This window comes from Embiotoca jacksoni, unplaced genomic scaffold (genome assembly GCF_022577435.1).
Source record: "Embiotoca jacksoni isolate LCO1_2020_lvr unplaced genomic scaffold, fEmbJac1.0.p SCAF_32, whole genome shotgun sequence".
Lineage (NCBI taxonomy): Eukaryota > Metazoa > Chordata > Actinopteri > Embiotocidae > Embiotoca > Embiotoca jacksoni.
In genome coordinates, this window is record NW_027185384.1 from 5,298,434 (window position 1) to 5,319,038 (window position 20,605).

The window sequence follows — 20,605 nt, forward strand, 5'->3', positions numbered from 1 at the left end:
ACAGCAATCTAGAAGAGACTGCTCTTCTTTTTTTTTCAACTTTTGCCAGACAATGCTGCAACCAAATATTATCATCTGCTCTATTTTCACAATTGAATTTTGTTATGGCCAGAGAGGCTACAGCCTTTCCTCCTTTCAGGCTATTGCTACTTTTCAATTTCCGTTGTATTGCTTTTCATCCTGTAGCAGGTACACAGCCAGCTCTGTCTGCACCTGCATCATTTATTCAGAATGGGCTTCAAAGACACATCGAAACATAGATGTGTCCAGTAATGACCCCAAAAAATACATAACAAATACGTGACATGTTTCCTGTAAGCCTCTAATGTTACCTGTCATGATACAAAATAAGTGTAATTCCTGAAACTTTAACAGGAATAATATGCATGCACTTTTTTTTAGCGCATATTCTAGTAGCTGCATATTTCCCTGACCAAAGTGATATTTTAATCAATAAATGATAGCTATAGATATGAATTGGCTGTTTAAAGGCACATTTTGACAATTTTAAACCCTTATTCATTTTTAGTTGAGATGTTTGACACCCCTTTCATGTTTGTGAGATTCACATTCTCATCGTGAAAGGATATTATAGGTCGATTTCCACTGAGTCCCAAAACAATATATGGGCGTGTTTTAAACGTCCTCTATAGGACGGACACATCCTCACTCCTAAATGACAAAATACATAATTTGACGGCTGGAGAGTACCAGTGACAGGCGTACGAGAGATTCGTAGTCAGGGAAGCAATAATAAACACATGGTTAACGTTGTGACACAGGCACAGTTTGATTTTCAGATTTAGACACCAAAACTATTTGGCTGGCTTTAGGAAAATATCATGGTTTGATTTATAATGACAACGTTTGTTACAAAAGTTAGTCCAGACTTCGTAAGTTGCGTCAGGCGCATGTACATAAGTTACGTTACGTACATGACATGTACAAAGAAACACATTACCATATCTCTTTATATATATATCCATATATGTGTTTCTGCTGGCCTTGTATGCACATACTCCCATTGAGTCCACCTGTTTACTTTCAGAAAAGCTCCTCTGTATTCAGAGAGCTCCCACACTCTTCTTCTTTCTTTCTACCTCTTCTGTGCCACCCTGTCTGAGACCTGTTCCTAAATGTGCCAACAGGATATTTCGACCATGTTTAAAACCAGTGAGGATGTTCCACACGTAGAAGATTGATATGAAAATCGATGCTCAAGTCAATTAACTTTCTCGCAGTCAATCCAGAATAACACAGAAAGTGTTGTTCATTTAACGTTGATAGAATATTGATTTTTAATTACATTTTCACAGATTGAATATGACATTCTCATTACAAAAGTTTATCAATATTTAAATGATGAAGTCAGCTTTCCTCCTGAATTGCTTGCATTGAAAGTGAACTGAAGTTAGCCGCAGAGAGACTTTTATGTTGACACTGATTTGAAATGCCTTTTCTGGACTCTGTTACTAAAACGGTTTATCAATGGTGACAGTTTTCTGGCTACACTGGTCTTTAAAACTGAAACCAAATTAAAATACTCAATAACAGATTTTGCATTGCAATTTTCTCTGACACTTTTTAGAAACACACTGTCGAATAATATATAAGACACCATTATTTATTCTCTGCACCACTACTTTTATTGCTTTTATTTTTTATGCATATTTGTGTTATAGTTTCAGTAAGAAATGTTTCACTGCAAATTCTAGTGAGAAAATTAAGCTTTTAAGGTCTGAATATGTTCAAGATATCTGAGGATTAAAAAGTTTACCTATGATCTCCCACAAGCTCAAGCTGTAATATAAGAAATGGTGAAGCAACTTTTTATACTCCAATTAAACAGACATATTTTGCAAAGATTACACTCTCAAATACACTTTGTGATCCTTACAAACCCACAGCGACAGACAGTAATCGAGGCAAGATTACATTGACTTGTCACTTGTTCTTAGACAAGTTTCCTGTTTTAATAGTTTTACTTTTATGTGACTGTGTCAAAGTGATTGTTATTTTAGCACATTTATTCATATTTTTTCTGACCTCTGGTTATCATTACCAACAACTTTCCCTACGGACAAAGGCAACACTTGATAAATAAACTCGTGATTGGCGTTGTTGAAACTTTCTTGTTAAATATTTTATTGTCAAAGCTGTTGCTTTTATTTGTCTATTGTCCATTGAGATTAAAGATAAATAGGCAGTGACAGACTGCTGCTCTCCAAAAGATGATTTTATTTGTTAGCTATCAGTTTGGGGACTTATTTGATCATTTTATGAATTTCATTGTTTTGCACATAAAGTTTTCTTATTTGTGAAACGGCAAGCAAACTGTAAATAACTCTGTTTAAGGCAATCTCACTTAATTTTTGCAGTTTTGCTTTTGAATCTGTCTTCATTAGATGTTTCATTTACTTACCTCAATTTAGAGTAATTTCATTTTTTTGTTCTTATATGTTAAAAGATGTGACGGTTGTTAATAGGAAGTTTTCAGAGTTTCTATTTTATTTGACTAAATTAACTTGAGTCTTAATTTTCTTTCATTTTCCATTTGTCCAACATCCGTAATTTTACCTGAAATAGTACATAGTAAAATAGGTGTTAAATTGGCTTTCACATGTGCTGTAGCGTCTGACCGTTGCAGCTGTAAAGTCACATCTGGATCTGGGTTGGAGCTGGAAAGTGTGACACTTGTGTTCTCAGAACACTGAACTGAGGGGAGCTGTTGATGTGGATCGCTGTCTTGTGGGTGCTTGTTGATTTTCTTCTGACTACAGGAAATGTAAGAAGCTTAGTGGGAGTCTCAGGAGAATGAGTGTTTGTCAGCTCAGTATATCACATTCCCTATAAGACTTAATTAAATGTGTGTTGCTTGTGTACAGTTACTCATGAATAATATAATAACTTTGTAGTTCAAGTCAGTGTGGGTGACACTAATTCCAATTAAAAAGAGAAGGATATTAAAACAATTAAGATGTTTAGATTAAAATGTATCACTATTACCGTACATCAGCGTCCATGTGGGCCCCACATTCAGCCCATGGAAGAAAAAAAAAATCCCTAATTTTGGCATGAGAAGTGAAACCATGTCAAGCTTCTGTTTTACATTTTCCTCCAAAAGTTTTGACATAGATTCTAGACAGAGCTCCTAGGGAGATGAAATTTTTTGGAGAAGACCAAAAAATATGTAGCTGTATACCGTACGTCTCTGTCAGGTCTCTCATTTGTTGACTGGAATGAAAAACCTTAACAGAAAACCTCAACAGAACCCTCCAAAAATGTGCCTGCTCTATGAACCATTGAAACATTTTTAGATTAGGCACAGTAAGGTCCCCGTGTTCTCCAATAATAGAACAGAAAAAGTTAGAAAAGTAATTTATCTTTTCTTTTAGCCTACTAATAAGCCCTTCATAGAAATAAATGAGATATAAATGACACTGGTATATTCTTTATAACTCCTATATTTCTATCTTTAGATTTCCTCCTCTTGCTTTGCCTTGCATAATGCGTGAAATTAGATATATTCAATAAAAACACACAAACTTTATGGTGTGGAAAATTAACTGACGTCTCCACTGAAAAATGTTCCCCAAATACAAAGGCATGAATGTGACAGATGTCTAAGGTGATGTGTTTTTGATGGATTATTTCCTGGCAGGCACTTGGTTTCCTTCCTGTACGTGTCAAATGATTGACAGTAAGCAAAGGGAAACACAATGCTTCCCCTGGAATAATAGGAAAACACTCGACCTGAGCACAAAGAAAATACTGATTAAACAAAATGATTTACAAAGCCAAATTGGTGCTTTGTGTTTACTATAATGGATTATCTCACCCAGGTGAGTTTTACTTCTGTGGTGAAGTTGTGTTTGATACTGAGCAGAGTGAAAGGCTCCTCCTGATGGAAGATTAATGCCTGGTATCTCGGAGTATGCTGGCAGCGTGCAGATACTGCTGAGGACAAAGTAAAAGAGAACAGAAAACTTGGATTTTTTTTTTTTTTTTTTTTTTTTTGTCAGGACAATCCATCTCAGCCACAGGAACGAGCCATCCTGTGGCAGTTTGGTTGAACATCTGCATTGATTATAAGCAATCTGCCTTCTTTGTTTGTTTATGTGGAGTTTTAAGTCTTACGGAGCTGGAGCGCCTCTCTAGTTTGTGTCTTTTTTTTTTTCTAATGAAGACATGTATCATACAATGCTCAAATACTGCATGTGGATAAGGACTATATGTATGTGATCCTTCTAGATCTGGCTGAATTGGTGTTTACAACGTTGGCAGATATATTAGACTATCCAGTCATACGGCAAAACTTGGATTCTTCACTTAGCAATTCATGGAATTTGAAACATTTATTAATTTATCTGTCTATTAGGTTCTTTGGAGACATTATTTAGAGTCGACCCCATCTCAGAGGCCCAGAGGCAGCTTTGTTTCATGACAGTGTGTGTTCATCTGCCTAAACAATACTGGCTCCACCTGTCAGAAGACATAGAGGGTTCACAAGCAAAGCCATATTGGTGGCTTGCACCCCAACTTTTAACTCTGATTAAACTGTAAGAATCTTTATGTTGGACACCCTACTGAACATAGGCCGTATGTTCCTGCTTTTCCCTCTGATTAAGCCCTGCTTCAGATTTATTGGCCATGGGAAATAATGGGAAACACAGCGAATGTAGAAGTTTTAGGCCATTACTCATGGCTTTTATTGGCATGGGCTGTGTCTGGCACATAGCCAGTGACCTGCACAGAGGACAAAGCAAGTAACGCCTCTCCTGGCTCCTGGCAAGGAAAAGCATAGCAGTGAGGGGGTGGCAGCGTAGAGCAGGAGAAAGTGAGAGAGGAGACATGGCAGCAGTGTAGGTGGGTGGTGTGAGGAGAGAGGGGAAAGAAATTGTTCAATAATTTAAAATTAAAAAAAAAAAAAAAAAAAAAAAAAAAAAAAAAAAATCAGTGCTCCAAGACTTATATCAAAACATTGTTGCCATCTCTTTGTACTAGAGCAGACAGGTTACAACAAATGCAAGCAACTATCTCACAGGGATTTCTCATAGTGTCTAGAAATAATATTTGATCCCCAAGGCAGCAATGCACAAATTAGACCTCATGAGAGAAAGCTGGGATACACAGTAATAGTAAGCATAATATACATATAGTATATATTTGAAAACTTGCACAGGCAGCACACAATAGTTTTAAACATACACTTAGTTTTTCCTATTTGTAGGAGAATTGTTTTGTGAATATTTGAACTAATCTCTCTGGCATCCAAATGACAGTAAAATCACTGATAATGAATTAAGTCATTAAACATCATGTAGGCTGACATGATATAGATTTCTTTCTGTTGGAAAGAAGAACAAGTAATTTGTCCAAAGCCTTTATAATATCTAAATCATGAAATATTTCCTTAGTTGATGTAATTACAACATTTTATGGTCATTTGCATATTTTTCATGTACTTCAGAAAGATAACCATATTTAATGCAATGCTCCATCATTTTCAGACATGCAGGTACGTTTACAGGCTCTGGGGGAGAATCGCAAAATTTGAAAAAAATAACCCTGATAATGATTTCAATTGGATTATGGGAAATCTATGATCCAGCAGTTTTGGAGTTGAACATATTGGTGAATAAAACTTGTGATTTTTCAGCTTCTGTATCTTTGAGTTTCATTCTTAACAACGTTGACTCTTTTTTAAAAATCTGTGTCTCCTAAGTATTGCAAATTTATGGAAGTGCAATAATATTCAATCGTGCACTTGTTTTTGTTATTTTCACATTGGGTGGAGGGATGGGTCAACAAAACACTAAATTTGCACAGGTAACACACATTTGTAGCCTCTGTTAAGTTCTTCTTTCGAGCATGACTGCATGTAATCTCATATTGTTGTAACCATGACAACTAAACTCTCCTAACCTCAGCAAAGTAGCCATTTTAACTCAAACCACAATGTTGATCCAAACCTAACCTATTTATGCTTGGCTGTTTTGCTGCTATTTTTTTGCTGATAATCCATGATGACGTGTGACCAGAGATAAAGATGATACTGTAGATGTGTTAAAGGAGCCAAATTTCAACAATATTCACCCTATTTTCTCTCAGCACTATTTGAGTTTATAATGCACAATTGTAGGCACTGCTTGCAGAGGTTCTTCCGTGACTACTGCAGCTCAAGGCTCGGCTGCTCACTACAGAGGGTTTTGAATGTTAATCCAGATGTTTCTACTTTATAAATAATACCAAAGCCTAATTACCAGTGGGTGTGAAAGCTGCAAACCTGAATTCTTTACATGTTCTAAATATTTACTCACAGTTAGACAAACTGCTGTTGCCACCTTAAATTGGGAGCGAAAGCTTATGTTCTGAACACTGCAAAAAGGGTGTGTGCGCTTTGGCACTATTTCACAGGTTCAAGCCTGTCAGGCAGGCGAGATGTCAAGATCAGGTGCATAAAGGTGACAACCTTGTGAATAGTTATAATTGGTTCCTCTGGAAGATCCAAACTGCATCATTGTCAGTGTTTTTGACGGCTTATTGATCAGGCTTTACGCACATACACAAAGTTATATTTAGTTCTATGCTCTTCTGATGAGTGTTGACTAGTATAGGCTGAGCAGATGATAATGCCAGACTTGCACACATACAGTCTTGCCACCCCAAATCATTGTAGAGGTCAAGTCTCTGCTAATTGCTTTCCATGGAGTTAGATGGATGGATCATAGCTTTAGAGAAGAGGCTGGGAGGTGTCTGGAAAGAAAGAAACACGCATGTATGCAAATTTAGAGACAAGCTAACAAATGCTCAGACACTCATAGCGTGCACTGAAACACACACACACACACACACACACACACACACACACACACACACGTATACAAATACATAGAGAGTCTGGCACACATTCCAGCCAAGAGAGACTGTTATCAGCTAATTAGTCCTAGTATAGCTGCAGGGGCCAACCTTATTGACACTGCAATGACAGTTTTCTGGTTTGAGTGGCACCGTCAGTCGCCCAACCATGTCATTCCGATTCAATTATAAATATACAGACGCAGAAGGAAAAAAAAAAAACCTCACAAGTACCCCAAGGAGGAAACACAGCTTTCAGATGCTGTAATCACTTGAGCGGCCATGTGGGTTAGTGTGTGCAAACTGGCCAGTCTCTTCCAAATGACTGACTGACTTCACTGGCTGAATACATGAATTAATGAATATTTAAATTCCCATCTCTTTCTGCAGTCTGAGCCTTTACCAGCATACAAACATACATAAAACAAAAACAATAGCTGTGCTTGACGCTCACCAGGGGGTCATGGTAGCGGATTACACATTCTATTGTTTTGCTGTTCAATATTGTTCCTCCTCCAGTTGGATTGTGTTCACTCACAGGATCATGCTTTTAAACTTCCAACTGTGAAAAGAGCAGTAAAGGCTTTTAAAGAATTTGCAACGACATCAATTCTTTATATCTATAATATGATGAAATTTTAGGCTACATTTGTAATAGGTTTCAGAGGGTGTTGAATATTCTTAGAAAAAAAAAGCCCTAGGCTGGGCTAACCAAAGCCTATTGCTTCTTTCAATAACAGAGAGGCTTGTCTAATATGGAGGTGCAGAATTTCCCCTGCTCCCCCCCTCCCTCCCCCCCCATTTTTGCTGCATTCATGATGTGCTGGATATCCACCTAAAATCAGCACTTTTCAGATTTACTCTGGAGCTATACAAGATTGGGTTTGTGGGGTAAAATTTAACAGAAAATGCTCTGGATTCAATTTATTTTGGTTTCCCATATGATCATCACCTGCAGCCCACGCTCAGCTCACTTTTATTTATAAATTGAAGCATCCTTGTACAGCAGCACTATTTCGTGCTTCGTAGCTGGAGGAGATTATTTGGGGGAGTTGTGACGTAACCTGGAGCTAAGCAGAGGGGAGAAAAGTGGATATTGTATGAGGAACACACATAGGAATATGATTATCTAATGGGAGACTGTCGAAAAAACCTGCGCAGCCGGGAGTTTTTTTCAATTGCCTTTTAAGAGAAGTCAGGAAAAATTGCCGACCACAGTAACTCTGATTTTTTGATTTGGAAAAAAATGTTTGCAAGAGGTATGACGCGCAGAGCGCGGAGGAAGATGTAGCCTGTAGTTTATGATACTGGCTGTTACCGTGCGTAAACGGCAAGCGTTGCATGGGGCTGAATCGAGAGGGAAACAGAGAGAGGGTGGAGAGAGGGTGGAGAGAGGGGAACGGCGACAGAGAAAGAGAGCGAGAAAGTGACAGAACGCCTGAGCAATATAGTGAAGAACTGGGAGAGAGACACAGAGAGAGAGCGCGTGACAGGGAGAGGGAGGGAAAACGAGAGAGAGAGAGAGGGGCTGCAAGGCGACTTGGTTGGCAGTGTTTGCCCGTGCCTCTCCAGCAGTGGGAGAGACGTGCGTAACATGCAGCGGAGAGCGGTGATCATCATCTGCGCGCCGCATCACCGTGGACCGCCGTGCGCACTCCAAGACGGAGACACGCCGAGGGGCACAGCCCGCTTTGCCGAACCTGTCGCGAGCGAGACTCCCGCTAGGCCAACGACGAGAGACTCTTGAAGAAAAAGAAGGAAGAGAATAAGGAGAAGTGGTGTGAGGAAACATGCCAGCCCTTCAGATGGTGATTGGGGCTTAATCGCCCCCCTGTTTGGAGCCACTCTGACGCACCGGCGACGAGACGAGCGCGCATATTTTTGTTCTTTAGCGGAATCCCAGCCCTCTTCATCACATCTAAACCGGACTATCAAGTGGGGATTTTGTATGAAGCGGATGAGTGCTGATTTCCATGGCCAATAGAACATGAGTCAGTGCGTGTCTGTGAGCTGAGGTGGAGTGTCTCTCTCTCGCTGCACGGCTGTCTCGGTCCGCCACAAACCTTCCTACGCCAGGATGCAGCTGCTCAGAGTTGCGTGGGCACTGACCGGAGCGGCGATCTGCTGCTTTCTCATTCTCCTTATTCACTCCCGCCTGCTCAAAGAAGGTAATCACTCAGAACTCCATCGATTTACCTCTCACTTTTATGTTTTCATGCGCCATCGCCTTCCACGTATAGTTTATATGAAGTTTTCCGCAACAATAACTCCAACGCGGAGTGGATTTGTCGCAATCAAATATCTACTCTTTCATTTAGTCAATCTAAAATACAAATCCAAATCAAAGAACACAGAAACGGATTCATGAAGCACAGAAGCTCAGCTGGGATTTTTCTCACCTACGTTTCTCATCTTCAACAAGTCATCCGCCCGGGGATGATCGATTTATCAATATTCTGATATCATCGAAAAAACAAGTTGGTGTTGATGGCGTGCAGGAACAAAAAGTACCACTAAAAGCAGCAGTTCAGTGTTTGCACAGATAGACTGATTTGTTGAAAACGTTTTCAATAGATGGCACTAGAGTCTAGCTTTAGGGTAACATTGAGGTCAAGCGCTTCTAATGTTGCATTCATCTCCTATTGTGTTTTCTGACCCTTTCATGTTCAAGCCGAGATATATTTCAATCCCGATCACCGTTCACACACGTCCCAGCGAGGACCAGCGCTTCATTTCACTGTCCACTCTGTGGCTGTCATCACTTCCATGCTGTCTGGATGTCACAGCCTGCAGCCATGGCTGCATTGTGGCAAAAACTGGCTCAGCTTTTGGAAATAATTAATTGAGTTTCATTATCTGACATTCAGCTGTGAATGGCATGTGGTTTAATGAGTCATAACTTAACTGATGTTTCAGTGTGGCAGATTATTCCCTATAACCAGTTATGAATTCCACCTACAGTGCAGCATAATAAATACAAATTATATCTGTCTACGGGGAGATCTTCATGCAGAGGTTGAGTACATTTACTGCTCAAACTCCTTATGAAAGTCAATTGGTGTAACCCAGGGAATTACTGTACTGTATAAAGCTGACACAAAAAAAAAACAGCACTTAATATTCCCTTTATACATGTATCACCTCGGGCCGTTCTGAGTCCGTTCAGCACTTAGGAACGGTCATGCGTTTCCATTGTGGAGATTTTTTCTAAAAGCATGGCTTGGAATGGCTCGCCTTCCCTTCCCTGCTTCCAGCCCTGGCCACATATTCAGGTCAAGCAGTGGCAAACACTCTCTCCTTACTGTGGTGAGTCCATGACTACTGCAGGGTAGGAGGATGTCCAACCTACTGAAAGGAGGAAACGCAGGGAAAAAAAAAAAAAAAAAAAAAAAAAAAAGTATCAGTCAAAATGTGAGAAAAGGAGAGCTGAGAATTTTATACTGACATATGTCCTGAAGCCTTCCTTTGGAGTTTTAATTTACTGTGGCATACTAGCCTTTTTCACAGAGGTCAAAGAGAGGACTGTGTGGTCACCTAACAGGACAAAAAAAAGTGCTGCTCATGGCTGTGTTAATGCGAGGGAGTCTCATTAGATTCAGGCCATCAGCATTGTTGAGCTTGTTGACTGGCAAGGCAATATTTTTGACCTTCACCGCCGAGTTGTTTGTCTGTATCATGTTGTGCTTTTACACTGAGGTGTTTTTCCCCTAAGCCTGCATTTTCTATGCTTTCTAACTTGACACCAAATAGCTTTTAACTTTGTGGGGGAAAGCTGCTGGTCACTCAGTGGCGAGAAGATGCAATTTCAAGTTCATTACGGTGTATAAGGTCGTTATTGAAATCTGCTACAGAGGGATGGAGGGAGAGAGTCACATAAAGGCGGGTTGTGAATATGCTCACTTTAGGCTACAAGAATGGCCAAGGTCGAAGCCAGTTGTAAGGCCTAATAATACGAACTGATAAAATGAATTCAAAGGACTGCATTAGTGACAGTCTTTTGGGGATTAGGATGATGAAAGGGATGCACAAGGGGCCTAAAAAAGAACAGACTTCTTTTAGTCTTGTCGCACATATTCTTTCAGAAGCATTTAGAACATAAAGGTTGTCCAACACAAGCATCTCCAGCGTGAATTAGAACAAAAGAAAGAGGGAAGACGAGGAAATGTATTTTTAGTCTCCTCTCTATCATGTCACAGTCTGATTGCCTCTTCTGTGTTTTCTTGCGGGAGGGGGTGTGTTTCCTGTAGGTGGTGGTGCAGACGTGTATGCAGGTGGTATGTTATCTGAAGCTAGCCTGTGAAAAACGTTTATTTTCATAGCAGTATTTGTGGGAGTTCTCGCTATCTAGAGATGTAGTATGGTGATTTTGGCAAAGGGAATGCTCAGGAAGAAACAAAATGTCACCCCCCCCGCCAGCCTGTCAGACAGCCAAACACACCACAAACACAAGTGTATTTTTTTTTTTTTTTTGGGGGGGGGGGGGGGTTGTACACCTCATTGCGTCAGCCCTCATGCATAATGTGACACAGGAGCTTACGCACCGAGAAAAAGGGATGCGGGGAGGGTGGATCGGGAATGGAAACATATTTAAACATTATGCATTGGGAATGTGGATGGATTTTGTGCCATAAATTTCTCACACTGTCCACTTCAATAATTCAGGCAATGAAGCAAATCCCACTTTGCTCTTCACTGGCCGAGATATTTGTCACATGGCAATAAAGAAAGGCCTGACAGGTTCATGGAATAGTTTTTGATTAATCCAGGGCAGTTGAGGTAAAATAACGGTTTCATTCAGAAAATTAGATAAACTACTCACTGCAATCAAATAATTTGTAGCATAAAATCGTGGTGCCCTTTGGGCTACGAATGAAACTTAAAAAGAGCAGTATCTTTGAAACCTCAATGATCTGTAGTTCTCTCTAAATGCAGCAATAAAGTCGTGCAGTTACGTATAAATTAGCATCAAGCAAGATTTACTGTCAAAAGTCAAAATATTGGAATATTTTCTCCTCAATAAGAACATTATTAGTAGAATACTTTCTTCAGTGCTGCAGATCATGAGCAAATTTAAGAGACAACTGCAATAGAGGAGACAAATTGGATCATTTCCAATGATTGATCTGCACTTGCTCCTTTATGTTCATGGCGCCAAGTCATCTTTATCAAAGATAGAAGAATCTGGGCTTTTACCAGTATTCATTAGCCACAAATTTGTTTTAAGTGGGTGTTTTTGGATAAATACCCTTGTATGTATCTGAGAAAATTGCCTTGAAAAGACATAGGATTCGATGTCTCTGTGAAAATGCCATGCTGAACTGGTGTACCGTTCAAAAAAAACAACTTGCGCCTGCGTACCCCCAGTGGCCTCTCTGCGTCCTATACCTCCCCCAAACAGACCACCAGTCTGCCTAACGACTGCAGTTATTGATCCTCAGGTAAAACCATAATGGGCCAAAGTGACAGAGACATGTGTGTACACCCACTGCGCCTGACATCAGGCAACCAAAATCAGTTTACATTTACCGCAAATAGAAGCGCAGTCCTGGGGATCCTCTTTAAAAAAAAAAAAAAAAAAAAAATACATGGATCAGAGTGACATTCTGTGGCATGGAAGCCCTGCTCGGAGCAGCCTCAGGCAGATTTGGGTCAAGCAGTGGCAAACGCTCTGTGTCATGCACGTACGTGGCCCGTGGAGAAAGGGAAGCCCCATCACGTCTTGAGACACAAGTTTAAAAAAGGAGGGCACCTCGTGTAGTAGACGCTGCCTCACTGTTTATTGTTTTCCTCCGAACAAAATCTGGTGGGAAAATGAAACAATGAACAAATGGTGATGTCGCAGTCAAAGGTTGTGTACTTTCACGGGATGTTGTCAGCTTGTTTGCTCCCTATGATTAGATCAGCAATACAGCTTGTGCAAAGGAGAGGGAACTCGCAACTTGCCACTCAGAGGAGAGGTCATCAGGGGCACTTTTACTTTAAGAGGTCCATGTGGAACAAAGCCTAACCTTTACAAAGGCTTCAGCTCAAAGCTCTGCAGGAAAAAGGCCGCTGCGTTTTATAAACTGCCTCGAATGTAGAACGTTTAATTTCAGCCCTCCAGATGTGACCCCACTGCTCAACAATGACCAATACCTTCACCAAGCTCTTTTGGTGATACAATTGCAAATTGATTGGTTTTATGCAGCTGAGTTTACAAACAGTGGATGGTTATGCAAGGTACAGAAGGTCTGCTACACAACTGTTCCATAGACGGTTGTTTCCATTTTTATGCCAGACTATTTAGTTGTTTATTTTCTTGCTGCAAAGATTTCAGTACAACTATTCAATTTCATTTTGCCATCTGCGAATGCTGTGTTTCATTTTTCCATCAGAATATTAATTCAGTTTGTGCCACAGCGGCAGAATTCTAAATGCACTTCAGGCACATTTCTAAAACGGCCTTGTTGTTTGCCGACCATTACCTGCATCTGAATCATGTAGTCTCTTTAATTATAGTGGAGGCCAGAGTGAACTGCAGTGTGAGCTCTGACTTGAATATGACTTGGAGATACAACGGCAGAGGTGTAGTCATTAAATCTCTTGCTTTTTAAGCATCTATTATTAATCTGCAGAAAGGAGGGATTTTAGGGAATTTAGCCCCGAAGCGCAGCTTTAGGCTCAAGTGAGATAAAGATAATATGCGTGTATTTAATGCTGCAGTAATACTCCTTTAGCATACAGAGGCGATGTCACAATCAACGTGTTTTACTTGGCAAATCCTCAGTGATGGCAAATTCCTCACAGCAATGGTACACATAGGTAAGCAGAGCATTCCTCTGCATGTAATCTGCTTTAAATTGAACACAATTTATATTTAATGGTCAGAATCAGCTGTAATCCATAAGGGCAATGCACATTAATCAATTGCTTAATTGATTCATTAGTTTACGAGTCTGTTAATTAATTAATTCACTTCGATGAATCAATCACAGCAGCAGCAGAAACCTGTGGTGGTTTTTCAAGGTAATCTAAACTGCTCTAAACAACCCCCTTGTGTCCTGTGTCCAGGGGCACTTTTTATCTGTGTGTGTGTGTGTGTGTGTGTGTGTGTGTGTGTGTGTGTGTGTAATCTTCGATATTTGCTCATGGCACTGTTTTTCACAGCTCCTATTGATTGTGGGACAGTAAAAAGTGTGCACTATTGCACCCAGTTTTCCTAAAGTCCTATTGATTGCGTTTTGGCAGTGCTGTGGGACAATAAAAGGGAAAAAAAAAAGAAAAAAAGGCAGTGATTGGAGTTAGACTCTAATGAAAAGTTGGCTGTAAGGATCCTCTCTGGGTTCCAACTTTAACTGGAGACTCACTGGCCTTTGGAAATAGTCATGTCAGAGAGACATCGCCCTTACACACTTCATTCCTGCCCTTCCACCCATGAAGTGCCACATAAAACCCCCTGAGGCCCAACCAATCCAAGCTTGACGACATAGATTTGAGCTACTCTGTAAAACCGTGAATCAGCAAGGGCATGAGATGCTACTTCTTAACGTCCTCAGGCGCATTAACGGAATACAGATGCTGCTGATAAAATGTGTAACACACACAGGGAATTGTGGCACAGATCAGCAAGCTAGCACAGATTGCTAGATTGTGCTCTTCCTGGGTGTAAGACGTGGGAAACTGCATAAAGGATTGAGAGAATTTAGTAGCTGCAGCTGTAGCTTTAATTAAAACCTCATCCAGCAGCCGGGGAACGTGTTCTGGTCACCGAGATCTGATAGAGCTCAGCTGTATGAATTAGTCATGTGGGTGTGCGTATACACACAAGTTTGAATAGAGGAAGGAGGAGTGTTTGGCAGAAGACACACACGCTGAGGAGTAGGACAAGAAGGAGGAGGACCAGTAGTTTGAGAGGTTAGAGACTCGGGGAGCCATTTATCTATCGCCTTGTCAGCCGGTGGTAGAGAGATCCTTTCAGATCAGCATTTTTCCTCCAAGGAAGGGCGGATTCCTCTGGGCCCATTCTTGCAACACTGGCAACATGTCCATCATGACCATCTCTCAAAGAGAAGCTCGTCCCTCCCCTTGGATGATCCAGTGGATTCATCAAGATGTACAAGCTCAGAGAGTGCTGATTTAAGGGAATTGAGCTGGACCTTCTGTCCATTTTTTTTTTCATAGGTTAATACTCCAGACTATTGATTCTGTGACCATGAGGGTGCTTGAGTGTGATACATCCAACGCATTTTTGAGGAAATTATGGATGAGAAGCATGCTTACCCTTCTGCGGTTTCAATTTGTGCCTTCCTGCTGTGTCAAAGGTAGAGATGAGGTCGTCCTTGCGCTCGATCAATTGTGTGTCTCTGTTCATCTAGCTGATCAATAGCTACTTAGGAAGTTTGATCCTCTGTGTTCATGAGATCACAGTCATTTGAATGGATTTAGAAACAAGGTTTTTCTGTCTTCACAAAAGCTCGGCCCTGGAGGCCATTGTGACACAAATGCGGTGTCTGTGATAACAGGCTTGGTCATGCTTTATGGATCCAGTGCGTTCAAACAGTTTTTTCATTTCCATCTGGCAGAAATGTAGGTTTAATCTGACATTAGGTTGGCTATAGTACATTAACTTTTTATGTCAAAGGGGCAGAATATTACCGATGCTATGCTGCTCCACCGAAACAAATTTCTCTTTAGAAAACTAATGGAGGCTTTATCGATTCCAACAAGACCAGCCACTTCTTTGTCTCGGCTGTCAGATTGTGTCTAAAGCAATTTCATAAAGATCATTATTTTCTTTCTTGGGATGTCTTGCAGCTAAACAAGATCCTCCTTCGTTCGTTCTTGCCTTTTGTGCTGCTTATGGCGGCAGCTCTTATGGTCCAATTGAAAATGAATTAGAATAGAATGACACGTAATGAAAATCACTAAAAAACATTGGCACGTCACATCCCCTTAGCTTGTTGCACCCTTGAATAGATTGCTTGTGGGGTTCCAATTCCTATTCTCGATCTAACGCCATAGAAGAAAAGGGGTTTAGCTCACTGTAAAGGACAAGCCATATCATTATGGGTCATAACAAGCGGTGCCGCTCGTTTATCTTCTAATGGCATTAAAGCGTGCGGAGGGAAAGGTGCTGACATGGGTGTTAGTCATGCAACAAAGCGAGATAACTCATCAGGTTTGATGTTCCTATGGTGATCATCGCTGACATAATTGATGTAGCTGGCAAGCATTGCGGTGTCAAATCGTAATCCAACAGGTTGCTCAAACAGCATTATTCAAATGATTGCGTGTTGCTGCTTGTTTACTCATTTTAACCTTCTTTGTGTTATTGAGTTGTGAAGAATGCAGGAGGGACCTGCCATCGCTCCCAGAATGATTTGATATGTTTCCCATCACAGAGTAAAACAGACTCATTCTATCGGAGAGAAACATTTGGAAGTATGATCAGCTGTGGAAAATAGGAAAAAGGTTACCCCAACAGAAAAAAAAATGATCACATATATATGACACGTTAGCCACACGATGTATGATATAATGGGGGAAATATATGGAAAAGTTTTCCCATGGGAATATACAGTGGTGTGAAAAAGTGTTTGCCCCCTTCCTGATTTCTTATTTTTTTGCATGTTTGTCACTTAAGTGTTTCAGATCATCAAACAAATTTAAATATTAGTCAAAGATAACACAAATAAACACAAAATGCAGTTTTTAAATGAAGGTTTTTATTATTAAGGGAGAAAAAAAATCCAAACCCACATGGCCCTGTGTGAAAAAGTGTTTGCCCCCTAAACCTAATAACTAGTTGGGCCACCCTTAGCAGCAACAACTGCAATCAAGCGTTTGCGATAACTTGCAATGAGTCTTTTACAGCTGTGGAGGAATTTTGGCCCACTCATCTTTGCAGAGTTGTTGTAATTCAGCCACATTGGAGGGTTTTCCAGCACCAACCGCCTTTTTAAGGTCATGCCACAGCATCTCAATAGGATTCAGGTTAGGACTTTGACTAGGCCACTCCAAAGTCTTCATTTTGTTTTTCTTCAGCCATTCAGAGGTGGACTTGCTGGTGTGTTTTGGATCATTGTCCTGCTGCAGAACCCAAGTTGGCTTCAGCTTGAGGTCACGAACAGATGGCCGGACGTTCTCCTTCAGGATTTTTTGGTAGACAGTAGAATTCATGGTTCCATTATCACAGCAAGTCTTCCAGGTCCTGAAGCAGCAAATCAGCCCCAGACCATCACACTACTACCACCATATTTTACTGTTGGTATGATGTTCTTTTTCTGAAATGCGGTGTTACTTTTACGCCAGATGTAACGGGACACACACCTTCCAAAAAGTTCAACTTTTGTTTCGTCAGTCCACAGAGTATTTTCCCAAAAGTCTTGGGGATCATCAAGATGTTTTCTGGCAAAAATGAGACGAGCCTTAATGTTCTCTTTGCTCAGCGGTGGTTTTGGTCTTGGAACTCTGCCATGCAGGCCATTTTTGCCCAGTCTCTTTCTTCTGGTGGAGTCATGAATACTGACCTTAACTGAGGCAAGTGAGGCCTGCAGTTCTTTGGATGTTGTTGTGGGGTCTTTTGTGACCTCTCGGATGAGTCGTCGCTGCGCTCTTGGGGTTATTTTGGTCGGCCGGCCACTCCTGGGAAGGTTCACCACTGTTCCATGTTTTCTCCATTTGTGGATAATGGCTCTCACTGTGGTTCGCTGGAGTCCCAAAGCTTTAGAAATGGCTTTATAACCTTTTCCAGACTGATAGATCTCAATTACTTTCTTTCTCATTTGTTCCTGAATTTCTTTGGATCTCAGCATGATGTCTATCTTTTGAGGATCTTTTGGTCTACTTCACTTTGTCAGGCAGGTCCTATTTAAGTGATTTCTTGATTGAGAACAGGTGTGGCAGTAATCAGGCCTGGGTGTGGCTAGAGAAATTGAACTTGGGTGTGATAAACCACAGTTAAGTTATGTTTTAACAGGAGGGGTCAAACACTTTTTCACACAGGGCCATGTGGGTTTGGATTTTTTTTTCTCCCTTAATAATAAAAACCTTCATTTAAAAACTGCATTTTGTGTTTACTTGTGTTATCTTTGACTAATATTTAAATTTGTTTGATGATCTGAAACATTTAAGTGTGACAGACATGCAAAAAAATTGGAAATCAGGAAGGGGGCAAACACTTTTTCACACCACTGTATATTGTGCCTCACACATTACACCGTGAAAGTTTCCCATGAGCAAAATACAAAAGTGTGTCATGTGTGAGTTTTTTTTCCACATGTGAAATTCATGTGTTTTTTTCTGTAATGGGATACTTTGAATGTGGCACTCGAATGGCCTTTGTAAAGTTGTTTGAATGCATACCAACTGCAGACGCAGGATCTCCTGTCTTGCACTGGGTTGCTCCCTCTCTCTCCGCATCTGTTAATAGCCCTTTTTTACAGTTACATCGTTGCTACATATAGTTTTATGCTTATGTTTACAGCTCTGTCGATACAACAGCAGGAAGGGGGTGAAAAAAAAGAAAAGAAAAGAAGCTAGCGATTCTGCTTCATCATAATCATTACGGTCCATTCCACATGGGAAAGAGGAACTTCATTATTGTACCTGCAGGGACTGTTAAAACCAAACTCATGAATACAGAAAGCTTTCTTCCGTGGTGTGTTGTTTCTTCACAGAGCCGCTGCTGTAGGGAATTTTTAAAGCCACATTCTTCACTTAAAAGTAATACATGTAGTATACACACTGTGTACACAATAATTTACAAGGCATGCTGGCTATTCACTGATATGGGTGCTAAATCTGCCTAGGTTTTCTCTGTCAGTTTGAGCTCAGAATGAAGTATGTATCAGGGGGCAGGAGGGTGACCGCTTTCCAAAACCTAGTGTCTCATCATCTGAGAAGTAATGCCCATTTTTCTATTTGGTAGTCATTGATGTGTCTGACTTTACCAGTCATCTTTCCCTTTTCATAACACTTACTTTGCTAGCCTCCTCTCCTCACACAGAGCGCACGTTCTCCAATATTCTATATTTCAGGGGTTATTATCGCCAAGAAATTCACAGTAAGGGCAAGAATCAGATATACCCTCGATAGGATTTGAACACACAGTGAAACACAAAAAAAGGTGGGGGGGGGGATCCTATTTTAATAATGATATGTTCAGCAAATGAAATATGCCAGGTTTGCACATTTGCCTTGCTGAACAGACAATAAATTATATCTTGTGCTCTGCCACATAAACCCAGGGATAATACCACATCCAGTGAGAAAGGAAATAAGGCTTGTGGGATGCAGGAAAACAGAATGCCCTTGCCTAAATCAAACAACAGGGGGAGGAAACATTGACATGTAGTTCCTGTCTGTGCGATTTACCTCCCGCATGCACCTCGGAGCACATCTGTACGATGAGGTTGGCATGCAAACACACAGGCTCTCTATATTTCTTGCAGATAAACGTCGATGCCACAGGCGTCTGCACATGTTAACATGCAGAGGTGAAGTGACAAATACAAATGCAGACATATGCATACACACACATTTACACACTCCTGCAAAAGTATACTGGAGATTGACAGACTGTATGCAGTATCTTGGGTTTGCCTTAGTAGAAGCAAACAAGCAAAATTCCTGCAGCTCCAAGTCTAATTTATCATTTTGTGTGTGTGTGTGTGTGTGTGTGTGTGTGTGTGTGTGTGTGTGTGTGTGTGTGTGTGTGTGTGTGTGTGTGTGAAGTTGCATCATACATTCCGAACACACACCGTTCGCACAGATAGTGAATAAATGCTGTGAGCCAGTGCAGATGTGCACTAGCAGGCACAGAGGTAGCCGTGTATACATATGCATATGCTGCCACAATGGGTCACTTCCCCCCCCCCCCCCCCCCCACACACACACGCAGACATATACACACACAGTGCTCTAGGTTCTTAAGGGACTCCAGAGAGGATGAATTATTGCAGCGGAGGCCACACACAGTCCACAATGAGGCACTCACAAAAATAACAACACACACACTTTGAGCGATTGCTGAAGCAACCTTGTCAAAGATGGAGATGTGTGTGAACAGAAAAAAGCATCTGCTACTTCGTCTACATGTCAGTGGCTTGATAACCTGACACATAACATGCTTACACACACGACAACACGTCCGCAAGATGTTTTGCATCGTCTGTCATTTGGTTGCCACACATTGACAGATACAGTACATTCCAGCTACCGTCTGAAGACCCGACATAATCTCTGGCTCAAACACGCGCACACAAACACGCGCATACATAATGTGCAGCCCATCTGACATGCAGGCTGACAGAAAGACAGGACTGACATCACGGGGGCCGGGCAGAAGTAAAACCAGTGACATCTCAGCCCTAATAGCGTCTGATAGATAAACAGAGCACAGCCATCCACCTGCCTTTTGGCCCAGGTGGAACCACTTGAGCAAATTGCCTCCTTAATTGATGGACTTGAACTGGTTGCTGTGTGCTAGCGTGTGTGTGTGTGTGTGCGTGCGTGTGCGTGCGCGTGCGCGTGCGTGTGCGTGTGTGTGTGAGAGAGAGAGAGAGAGAGTGTGAGACTGCTGGAGGTTTCTGCTGGTGCCTGTGGCTAAGGGAGTAGTTATAGTGGAAAGAGAAATCTGTCAGCCGGTAATGAAATAATTGGCACAAACGGTTGCACATGCGGGCATCCGTGTGCGCACACACACACGCGCACACAATTGCACTTTAGAACACATGTAAATACACACGAGCGCCGCCACAGCACTCTT

The 20,605-nt window shown here is 41.2% G+C and overlaps 1 protein-coding gene across 5 annotated transcripts in view; it reads left to right on the plus strand.

The window, feature by feature from the left end:
- tafa5a (TAFA chemokine like family member 5a) overlaps positions 1–20,605 on the plus strand; it is a 137,719-nt gene that overhangs the window by 32,046 nt on the left and 85,068 nt on the right. Inside the window, exon 1 of one of the 5 annotated variants that reach the window (XM_069164817.1) lies at positions 7,957–9,026. The exons of 3 other annotated variants lie outside the window; for them this stretch is intronic. In XM_069164817.1, coding sequence (XP_069020918.1) covers positions 8,936–9,026 — 91 coding nt within the window. In that variant the 5' untranslated portion in view covers positions 7,957–8,935. Of the gene's footprint in view, positions 1–7,956; positions 9,027–20,605 lie in introns of those variants that run through there. One more of the 5 variants, XM_069164820.1, reaches the window with a different exon arrangement.